Source organism: Giraffa tippelskirchi, chromosome 12, assembly GCF_054371585.1.
Source record: "Giraffa tippelskirchi isolate mGirTip1 chromosome 12, T2T-mGirTip1v1.2.pri, whole genome shotgun sequence".
Lineage (NCBI taxonomy): Eukaryota > Metazoa > Chordata > Mammalia > Artiodactyla > Giraffidae > Giraffa > Giraffa tippelskirchi.
Window position 1 is genome coordinate 112,445,239 of NC_137286.1, and position 12,356 is coordinate 112,457,594.

At 35.1% G+C, this 12,356-nt stretch overlaps 1 protein-coding gene across 3 annotated transcripts in view; it reads right to left on the bottom strand.

Annotated features, from left to right (window-relative positions):
- Window positions 1-355: 355 nt before the first annotated feature.
- KLHL1 (kelch like family member 1) overlaps window positions 356-12,356 on the bottom strand; it is a 376,595-nt gene continuing 364,594 nt past the window's right edge. For 2 of the 3 annotated variants that reach the window (XM_081547214.1, XM_081547212.1), the window contains 2 exons: window positions 8,095-8,266; window positions 356-720 (listed from right to left, as the gene is read on the bottom strand). In XM_081547214.1, coding sequence (XP_081403340.1) covers window positions 661-720; window positions 8,095-8,266 — 232 coding nt within the window. In that variant the 3' untranslated portion in view covers window positions 356-660. Of the gene's footprint in view, window positions 721-5,740; window positions 6,132-8,094; window positions 8,267-12,356 lie in introns of those variants that run through there. The other variant, XM_081547211.1, reaches the window with a different exon arrangement.

The following is a 12,356-nucleotide window of genomic DNA, read 5'->3' on the forward strand; positions in this document are numbered from 1 at the left end:
TCCTTTGTGTTTGCCAACTTCAAATTGCTAATACAGTTGCAATAAAATTCAACCATCCTCCTGGATGATAATATGCAGCTTTGATTTGTTTTCTGAGTGCAAGAGGCAAGCATGAATCTGTTTCCCTAATTATCCTCATAGTTTAGCAAAATTAGGAAAAAGCATGTTTGTTTAATAAAGCATCATTCCACCACCTGGTATGACCACATTTGATTAGGAAATTAGGGCAGAATCAATCAGATTCTGTCAGATGAAATATCATGTCTTCTACTCTTACCAACCTCTGGAATATCATCACAGATTATCAAGCATTGAATGGGCTTTAGTCATGAAATTATCCATGTCACAGATCTTGATCTCTCCTTTTAATTGCCCAAGAAAAGCGAGCCTTTGGTAACTCTAGTTATTGTATGCTACAATACAAAACGAATTACCAATAACCATTCCTGAACTAACATACGACCAGACAGTGTTCCCACGGCAGTTTGATGTTCTCTTGTTTCCCATAATTCTGTTTCATCTTCTACCTCTTTTGATCTCAGTAGGTAAATCTACCAAAATCTTTTTTCTTGAAGAATTTTCATCTCCAGAAGTTCTCATTCTTGCCCTCTGATATAAAAATAACCACTCCAGCAAATAAAATATCTCCAAAAATATAAGTTAAGGTTGCTTGATGACTACTACACAGGCACCTGCTCTCCCAATATTCAAGGAAGCCATCTGTTGAAAAAAATGAAATATGATTTAAGACACATTTTATTTATTGTCATGGAAAAAGATAGATTATAATGTATTTAAATCACTCATTCATATCCATGAAAATCATTAATGAATATGATTATCATTTCTCAATGTATCTGCAAGTAATATAATAAACATGGAAACAATGAAAATGGCATTTATATAAAATAATATGAATATTGAAGTCTTTAAAACCTACAATTACTTGTGGAATTTTTGATAAAAGTAATAAATTCTTTAATGATATTTAGTGAAGTGAAGCTTCTATATGAAAGTTTTCAGCAAAGATTTTTTCTGGAGCTTGCCTGAACACATTTTTGATGAAATTTCAAATTGATAGCTTGGAGTATATTTTAGATGAAATAGTTGCTTCACTATTGAAGTCACTGTGAAGTCATTTCCCAAGATATTATACTGAATAAAATGTGCTATTAATTCATTCTAAACAGAGACATTTGATGATGTGATTTCAATATGCTGTCATCAATAGAACAAAATTACAATTGCTACAGGGCCTATTTTAAAATCCATATTATGAGTGTTATTGATGAGAACTGAGATTTTTAAAAAATAATCCTGAATACAAAATTGGCTAGAAATGTATTGAAAACAATAATTTTAAAGAATTTGTAATGAAAATTTATTCCATGGAGGTAAGCCAAGAATTTAATAATTTTAACTTTTTGAGATCAATGATTTTTAGATACAGTTTTCTAAGACTGATTCATTCACATAAAAATATCAGGTAGACTAGAAATTACAGGATATTATTTCGAACTGAAGAGAAAATGAGTTAAGTGTAGCAAATAAAGTAGCTGACAGCAAAATAACTTCAGATCACACACACTATCTTATTGATTGAGAAAGGACACTCTCTCACCCTCTACATATGAAAATTATCATCATTATCTAATTATACATTAGTTCTTTTAATTGTGCTTATTGTCATCTTATTTCTGTAGGTTAAAACATAAATAGAAAATCTTCTCATATCCTTTTTTATACCTTTCATTTAATACAGTATCTTTTTTTAAAAAGGTTGTTATGTCTTTTGTCTTTTTCACAGATATTTGCTCAAAGTGAAAGGCAAAAAGGAGTATGCGATACATTGATAGCATATTGTATATTAAAAATAGTTTTTGTTGACCACCACAGTTACTTTTATAATCCCATCATATGTTGCCATCTCTATATTACAGTGAATGGAGTATGAAGAGATCTAAATCTGGTAACATTTAGGTCTACAATCGGCAATATTTCTGACTCCAAAATGCACACAGTTTCCATTGTCTCTCTTTCAGTTTCCACTGATTTTCAAGTGTTGTTTCATGGTAGAGCCATCTAAGGAGCTTTTACAAAATGTAAGTACTCAAGGCCCACCATTCAATAGGAACGAGATGAGTTCTGAGTAGCATTTTTGAAGCGTTCCCCAGATGCTGTCTGCTGTTCATTCAGCACTGAAAAGTACTATGCGTAGTTCCATATGAAGTATATCTCTAACTACCTTTGCATCTATGTCTCTATACATGCTTATATTTGCATGTAAAAATGAATCTCTGCTCCGCCCCCCCACCACCCCAAGTTTACTGTTCTTTCTGTCATTTCTTTTCTCAAGAAAGGAAACGAGAGCCTGTCTACAGCCCTTAGTTTCATTTTCCTCAACCTTACAGCTGAATAACATCAAGTCTTATAATCATCTCTCCTACCAACTGAATCACACCATTCCTACTACCTTCAACTAGTTCAGGTTACAATTTCACCTTGAGTGTGAAAGGGGAGTAGAATAACACACTCCAGGATATGCCACTTTGGCACGTTGGTTATTTCGAATTAAAGATACTTGAGTGATACTTCACGCAGAAGGGGCACTGTGACCCTCTTGTAACCCCTTAAAGCATGAGATAAATGTTTCTTGTGAAATGGTACACTCTCTCTACTAGGAGTGTAAAAGGCATTCTCATCACCAGACATAAGGAATTTAGGGCCAAGAAGGCTCTGTCAGAAAACCTTGTAACTTCTTCACTAATTTACTATCTAATCCCAAACCACTTTGTCTTCTAAATTCTTTGTTTCTTTCTCTAAAACAGTACAAGAACTTCCTGCTTTTGGCCACTTCTTTGAGTCCATATGGGGTTTCCATATGTACAAAATTAAATTTGTTTTTTTTCCTGTTAATTTTTCTTATGTCAATTTAATTGTTATATTAGCAAAAAAAAAAAAAAACTAGAAGGAAAGAAGGGAAAAAATTCCCACCCATACAGTGAATTAGTGAAGTATATCCTAATAGATTTCTGATCTTACTTTCCCCTAAGGATTTTTCTCATCCTATCAAGTGTAGTCATTTTAAAATACAATTCTGATTATTTACTTTCCCTGCCTAAAGTCCTGCATTAACTATCCTTTTGGTTCATGGTAAAGTCAAGATTCTGTAACATGGTTTCTCACCTTATATTATAAAGACCCATTTTATCTCTCCAAACTTATTTCTCACCACTCTATTTCTTGCTCAGTGAAACATGCCAAAGACTCTCCTTCCCATGACTCTTTAAAAATTCTGTTCCTTAAAACAAACCACTCCCTGTATCTTTATCTGTTTAACTATTATTTATTTGTCATGCCACATTCTATTTATATAATTTCCTGAAAGATTTCTCTACCCAACACACTTAAGTTCTAGCATTGTGTTAAGTATTTCCCTTACCCCAGCATTTATCGTTCTATATTAAACATTTGATATATTGTACATAAATACATTTTAAATATTTGAGAGTTTTCCCTCTCTTCCCTTTGGTTCAGTTTAATCTTATTTAATACATATTTTGAGAATTTGCCCTTTTCCCTCTCCAGCATTCTTTATTAGAATGAAACTGACCTTTTCCAGTCCTATGGCCACTGCTGAGTTTTCCAGATTTGCTGGCATATTGAGTGCAGCACTTTCAAAGCATCATCTTTTAGGATTTGAAATAGCTCAACTGGAACTCCATCACCTCCACTAGCTTTGTTTGTAGTGATGCTTCCTAAGGCCCACTTGATTTCACATTCCAGGATGTCTGGCTCTAGGTGAGTGATTACACCATTGTGATTGTCTGGGTCATGAAGAACATTTTTGTCCAATTCTTCTGTGTATTCTTGCCACCTCTTAATATCTTCTGCTTCTGTTAGTTCCCTACCATTTCTGTCCTTTATTGAGCCCATCTTTGCATGAAATGTACCCTTGATATCTCTAATTTTCTTGAAAAGATCTCTAGTCTTTCCCATTCTATTGTTTTCCTCTATCTCTTTGCACTGATCGCTGAGGAAGGTTTTCTTATCTCTCCTTGCTGTTCTTTGGAACTCTGCATTTAAATGGGTATATCTTTCCTTTTCTCCTTTGCTTTTCACTTCCCATGTTTTCACAGCTATTTGTACGGCCTCCTCAGATGGCCATTTTGCTTTTTTGCATTACTTTTTCTTGTGGATGGTGTTGATTCCTGTCTCCTGTACCATGTCATGAACCTGCGTCCATAGATCATCAGGTATTCTGTCTATCAGATCTAGTCCTTTAAATCTATTTCTCACTTATACTGTATAGTCATAAGGGATTTGATTTAGGTCATACCTGAATGGTCTAGTGGTTTTCTCCACTTTCTTCAATTTCAGTCAGAATTTGGCAATACGGAGTTCATGATTTGATCCACAGTCAGCTCCCGGTCTTGTTTTTGCTGACTGTATAGAGCTTATCCATCTTTGGCTGCAAAGAATGTAATCAATCTGATTTCGATGTTGACCATCTGGTGATGTCCATGTGTACAGTCTTCTCTTGTGTTGTTGGAAGAAGGTGTTTGCTATTCCAATCCCAAAGAAAGGCAATGCCAAAGAATGCTCAAACTACCACACAATTGCACTCATCTCACATGCTAGTAAAGTAATGCTTAAACAGTGGCTGACTTTATTTTTCTGGGCTCCAAAATCACTGCAGATGGTGACTGCAGCCATGAAATTAAAAGACACCTACTCCTTGGAAGGAAAGTTATGACCAACCGAGATAGCATATTAAAAAGCAGAGACATTACTTTGCCAACAAAAGTCCGTCTAGTCAAGACTATGGTTTTTCCAGTGGTCATGTATGGATGTGAGAGTTGGACTATAAAGAAAGCTGAGTGCCGAAGAATTGATGCTTTTGAACTGTGGTGTTGGAGAAGACTCTTGAGAGTCCCCTGGACTGCAAGGAGATCCAACCAGTCTATCCTAAAGTAAATCAGTCCTGGTTGTTCACTGGAAGGACTGATGTTGAAGCTGAAACTCCAATACTTTGGCCACCTTATGCAAAGAGCTGACTCATTGGAAAAGACCCTGATGCTGGGAAAGATTGAGGGCAGGAAGAGAAGGGGATGACAGAGGATAAGATGGATGGATGGCGTCACCGACTCAATGGACGTGGGTTTGGGTGGACTTATGGAGTTAGTGATGGACAGGGAGGCCTGGCATGCTGCGATTCATGGGGTCGCAAAGAGTTGGACATGATGGAGCTACTGAACTGAACTGAACTGAACTGAACTCTCCAGCATTATACCTTCCAGTAAACTATGATAATCTAAAAAAGTTGGCATGATACTAGTTATTAAAGAGCAATCCAAGATATAAATATCTTACCAGGTTTCCCTGAAACTCATTCTAAATATCTTATAGTTTGATTGTATGCAAATGAACTAAACCCATGTACAACAGGGTAAACTGAGTTGCAAAAATAATTTACAATTTATTCACTTAAGAAATTTTCACACATCTCTTACCCATGCTAGCTACTACGCCAGTGTTTGGATATATGACTGTAAACAACATATTGTATTTGTTTTTTTATAGCTACAGGTAGATGTAGCATGACAGCACTATGACCATGTACCAGAAAAACACATGAAAGGATGATTTTACTCAGGCTAGAGGAAACAATATTAATATTTTCTTTCTATGCTTTAAAGCACACATATTTTGTTCTAAATCAAATGCAAAAAAAAATAAATAAGTGGCAAAATCAAGTTTATTTAAAACACAATACACACACTCATGCAAGCATGTATGTGTGTGTTCTGTATGTAACCATGTAAGGCATGTATCTGGCAAATGTTCTCTCATCTGTTTTCTCATTATTTCCAATTCTAGCTAGCTTGGGAAGTTTTTCAAATATACATTATTATATATTTCAATATAATTTGCTTATTTATTCTAATGCTTGCCCATTTGATGGTGTCAATAACAAATGAAATAACCAATTGATTTCGTCCATCCCGGAGTAAGTGAAGGGAAAGTGACAGGCAATATACAGCAAATATGAGCACTTTCTTTAGTAGCCTGGAATCCTGAAAATTTTCCAAAGTGATTTTGTGTGGGTTTCCTGATCGTCCCTTGAAAGTCTTAAAAATATAAAGAATGAAAAGATATAGATGTAAAATCTTAATTTAGAAATTTTAAAATTAATGTCTATTATACTAAAATAAATTTGTTCTAAAACATTTTAAATACCACTTTGCTATTTGTAAGATACTATATGATCCAAAAGAGTATAATAAAACATAGATGAGGGAAAATGGCTGTTAGAAAGTTTCTACCCATTAATACTACATACATTATTCTGACTTCAATTTCAGAGGAATGATAAGCATAATGGCTCATTACTATAAATATGTAATGAAAATATTATATCATTTATATGTCCATAAACCTCCTTTATTTAAAGTAGTTCATTTAAGATATGTAACATTGAATTTGTACTTCATTAGCAAATCAAAAATAATTCACGCATTGCTCCCTTTGTAAAACTAGGAACTTGGGAGTGTAAGGAGCTAAAATATATCTTCTAAACTCTCAGTGCAATAATTATAGCTTATTATATGTTTTCTTCTCCCTGGATAAGGAACACTGCTTTTTCACAATAAAAGTTAAACACAGAAAATAACAGAAACTTGTTCTTCAAATGTACACTGGTCTTTCATCCATTCTACCTGTTTTCTTCCTCCTTTGTCAAATGCATCTATCTTCATTGAAATAAAAGAATTTCCCCTTGGGGAAGAGTAAGAGTCATAAGGCAGATATCTTAGCCTGACCATGATGAGTTTGATTTTGTACTTCCAACTCAGCCTATTTAATATTGTACTTGAACACATATCATCAAAAGAAGTTAGGTATCTTTAAAAGTAAGAATTTCTTTTAAAAAAAATACTTTAATCAATGTTCAAGTTCTTCATATAAATTTTAGTCAGTTTCTATGATTAAAAATAAAGCCCTCTATACATTAAGGAATACGAGCAGACAAGGTTATTATTCTGCTTCAACTAAGTAAGACTTTGGAATTTAAATGCACCCATTGGTGCAAAAATGGTTTGTTTGTTTGAACTGTTTCTTGATTTTAAGTTTCTGATAAAGCAGAGAAATAAATATTGAGAAATTTGGAAAGAAAAAAAAGAAAGTTGAGAGAAATTGAGTATTAAAACAAAAGTCTGAAAACATTCAGGTTCCCTTCATTACAAGCAAGTCTATAGTAACTGTAAGCATAAGGTATTTTCCACCGTAATTAATGTGTCCTACCCTTATGTTTCCCCAGTGATCACACACACCCCAACACACATTCTCCAGATATTTGACTGAATCGGAAGCTTCTCTGAACATGATCTTGAATCTCTAATTGCTGTGTATAGTTGAAGGTTAACCTAAGATCAACCAATTATTTTTCTCCATCTTCTTGACCAAAGTGTTCATTCAGGAATGAATGCATTATGCAACAGACTATTCAAGCCTCTTTGCTATTTGTTCTGGGGGCCTTTTTGAACAAAGTTCTTTTGTTTTATGATTATGGCTGTGAAGATTCCCATTTGGAGTTTCCGGCAGCACCATCCCATGGAATATTCTTTCTGCCATAGGTAGCAAGGAACCTAACAAAGATAGTCAAGCAAACAGCGGGAAGCAGAAAGCTAATTTCTACAAGCTTCTATCCACTTGACTTTGTTATCTCTAAAACCAAGCAAAGTTAAATTTTTTTTAACAAGTATATTCCACTTTTATTTTTTGTTTCAGTTGATTAAAATTCAGTCCCTGTCCCCTAGTATGACTTATAATAAAATGGAAATCCCACTGAAGCATAAATTTCACTTTTTAATATTAATTTTATTGAAGTATAGAATACACAATAGAAAAGTACACAAAAGTATGTGATTTAATTAAATATTTTTACAAAATGAACATGAAAATGAACAAAAATCAGTCACTTTGAGTTCAGAGTAATTCAACTAAATACACTGTTGTATGTACACGTCTCCTCCAAAGGAAATGAATGAAAAAAATTCTTATATGTGAAGTAACTTATGCTTGCAACAGTCTTACCTGGGTCCATTCATTAGTTTGTGGATCATAGGATTCCATAGTGTTGAGGTATGTCTGGCCATCATAGCCACCAACAGCATATAATCTGTCACCAAGGAGACAGACTCCGACAGCATCTCTAGGCATACTCAAAGGAGCCACCATAGTCCATGTGTCTGTTTTGGGATCGTACCTAAAATATAAGAATGATAGGACATAACATATTCTAATCACATTCAACTTTACCGTTAGATATTAATGATACTCTTTCAAAACAAGCCATGGAAAAGAAAACTTAGCTTTTTCCTAAAAACTCAATTATTTGAACAGATGTTCCAGAGCCAATATCCACAAAGTCGGGCTTTCTATTGTTTAAGGTATTTTAAAAGTATAGCTAGACTCTTAACTAGATGGATACAGAGTCATTTCACAAAAGTGAATATCATTATTTTTCCCAAGAAAGACAGATATGAAAATAAATATTTTCTACAGTGGAATGATGGTCTTTCAAGAGGGTACAAACAAAGTGCTATGGTCGTGAAAAAGAATTAATGGTTAAAGATCTGGGAGAATGATAAAATAATCCATGTTTGAAATCTTCTTTAAACAAGGTCTGAAAGTCTATCCTAAATTTGCTAGAAAAAAAGAGGATATTTGCACAAAAGAACACAAGTACTTAAAAAAAAAAAAAGTGCATGGACAGCTTTGAGAAAACTAGGTGTGCAGTGTGTTTAGGATCAAAGGTATAAGAAGAAGCATTGTTTAAAAGGTGATATTTGATCAGCTACTAGATTACTTGATTCCCAGAGTATGAAAATATTTCATGTTTCTTCAATAGGAAAATAAGAAAACTTGAAATTTGAGGAAACAATTACAACATGAACAGAACTACGTTTTAGTGACAGTTACTTGGGATTCTCTTGAAGGGAGAAATCGGTAAATCAAGAGATTGAAGCAGAGGGTCCACGCTATTATTTTTTAATTTTAACCAAATATTAAATTTTCAGGTAGTCTCATTACCATACATTAAATACAAATATTTTATAGGTTGGATGGTAAAACCACAAAGAATTTCTTGGTTAGTGTGCTTTGCTTCAGTTTAGAAGGAATGGTTAAAACACTTCTTTGCTTTTAACCTACAATTATAGGTTCAGATACAAAAACATCTAGTAAGAACCCAGTAGAGTAAGTAAATGTAAAAGAAGAATGGATGGAAGGTTTTTTTTTTTCATTTTTTTACAAACACAGCAAATACATTCCTAGCTTGTTTTTCTACTCCAATCTTGTTTTGAAATTTTCAACCTACAGATCCCCAAAACAGACAAAAGAAAGAAACACAAACAGGCAAAATAAATAAATAAATAAATAAATAAATAAAAACATAAAAAAAAACCCCTATAATTTATTGAAAATAAAGAAGGTTGTTACAAAAGAAATAACTGGGAGGACCCCAAGTATCTGGACTTTATATTTCACAGAGAATATTTCACCCAGGACATTACATGCATTTAGACACCATTTGGAGAAATTGTGACAGCCAAGGTAATATATGTGAAATGAGAGAATGGTTGAATGCCTGCAAAACAAGAACCATGTTAAAGCATAGGCTGTCAGGCAAATGACAAAAGTAATCTTACATGTTATAGTTAATAAATGTAAAATGTCACAAATAGACACAGGCACACGTAGACACAAATGCAAATATGCAATCTATGCCAGGAAAATCTTTAGGATATTTACATTTCTACCATGAATGTTTTGAAATATATAAACATAAAAACAGAGGAAAAAAGGGAAGACACCGACAGGAGTCAAATTGTACAATCCACAAAGTAAAACATTTTACAGATAACTTGACAATTTTTCAAGGAAAAAAAGTAATAAAATGAATAACTAGAAAGAAGTAGCTGTTACAAATTAAATGTGACTTTAAAATGTAACAAAATAAACTGAGCGAAACTTACTTGGATTCCAATTTACAGAACAACTATTAAAAGATGTTTAAGACATTTTTGAAATTTTAATTCTGGGTATAAGGTTTTAATAAGAGATGATTTAAATGTTTATTAATTACAATAATGGCATTGCAATTAAGCTGCAAAAGTAAAGTTGTGATCATATTTCATTGTTTCTGGGATGAATTTAGAAATGTTTTCAGCTAAAATGACATGTTTAAGAAGTACTTTAAAATACTTCAGGAAAAAAAAATACTCTAAAGGTGAAAGGATGAAGCGAAAATGGTAGATCAGTCATGGTGGTTGAAGCTGGATAGTGAATACAAGTGAGTTTTTATCTTGTTTATTTTTTGCCAGGAAGTTTTTATAGTGAAGATAACCTTAAAAGGAAGAATGTATAATAAACCTTAATTTTAGCTAAATGTCACCATCCTTTATATTTTATTCTTTCTCCGATAGAAGCCAGTCTGCCTTTTGTCACAATCACTTCATTTAAATAGCTTTCTCTGAGGTCCTATTTCAGTCCCCCTGTGATTGTTATTCAGCTCTATAGGATTTTTTTTTTTCAACTATTATCTACACAGCAGACTTTGTTTATCACTTTGCAGAAAGGGAGAAAAACAAACAAAATCTAACACTAATTACACTAAGGAATAATAAATGCATTTCTGAAGGCTTTTGAAATTTTCAGTAAAGCTCAAATAATGAAGACATTCTCATACATTAATACCACAAGAAAGTTAAGAAAACACAAGTACATCTTATGGGGCTTCCCTTGTGGCTCAGCTGATAAAGAATTCTCCTGCAGTGTGGGAGACCTGGATTCGATCCCTGTGTTGGGAAGATTCAAGGATCTGGAAGAGAAGGGAAAGGCTACCCACTCCAATGTTCTGGCCTAGAGAATTCCATGGAATATACAGAGGGCTCAAACAAACCTTGTGTGCACCAGGACCCAGAGACCCCACAGAGACGGAGACAGAATTATGTTTGAGTATCTCCTGTGAAAGTATGGATCAGCAGTGGACTGCTGCAGGGGTAGGTGCTCTGGGTGCAGTAGACCTGGATATGGCATAAGCCCTCATGGAGGAGGTCGCCGTTAACCCGCCATAGAGCTGCCAGAACTTACATAGGACTGGGGAAACAGACTCTTGGAGGGTACACACAAAACCTTGTGTGCACCAGGACCCAGGAGAAGGACCAGTAACCCCACAAGAGACTGACCCAGACTTGCCCCTGAGCGTCCAGGAGTCTCCAGTGGAGGCGTGGGTCAGTGGTGTCCTGTTGCAAGGTTGGGGGCACTGAGTGCAGCAGTGCCTGCAAGGGACGTTTTGAAGGAGGTTGCCATTATCTTCTTTACCTCCACCATAGTTTGGCCTGAGGTCAAACAACAGGGAGGGAACATAGCCACACCCATTAACAGAAAATCAGATTAAAGACTTACTGGGCCTGTCCCTGCCCATCAGAACAAGACCCAGTTTCCCTCTCAGTCAGTCTCTCCCTTCAGGAAGCTTCCATAAGCCTCTTATCCTTCTCCATCAGAGGGCAGACAGAATGAAAACCACAATGACAGGAAACTAACCAATCTGATCACATGGGCCATAGACTTGTCTAGCTCAATGAGACTGTGAGCCAAGCCATGAAGGGCCACCCAGGGTGGACGGGTCATGTTGGAGAGTTCTGATAGGACTTAGTTGACTGGAGAAGTGAACGGCAAACCACTTCAGTATTCTTGCCTTGAGAACCCCACGAACGGTATGAAAAGGCAAAAAATAGGACACTGAAAGATGAACTCCCCAGGTCAGTAGGTGCCCGCATGCTACTGGAGATCAGTGGAGAAACGACCCCAGAAAGAACGGAGAGACAGAGCCAAGGCAGAGATTATACCCAATTGTGGATGTGGCTGGTGATGGAAGTAAAGTCTGATGCTGTAAAGAGCAATATTGCATAGGAACCTCGAATGTTAGGTCCATGAATCAAGGCAAATTGAAAGTGGCCAAACAGGAGACAGGAAGGGTGAACATTGACAGTTTAGGAATCAGTGAACTAAAATGGAGGGGAATGGATGAATTTAACTCAGATGAACATTAAATCTACTACTCTGGACAAGAATCCCTTAGAAGAGATGGAGTAGCCATCATAATCAACAAAAGAGTCTGAAATGCAGTAATTGGATGAAATCTCAAAAATAACAGAATGATCTCAGTTTGTTTCCAAGGCAAACTATTCAATATCACAGTAATCCAAGTCTATGCCTGACCAGTAATGCTGAAGAAGCTGCAGTTGAATGGTTCTATGAAGACCTACAAGACCTTCTAAAATTAACACCCA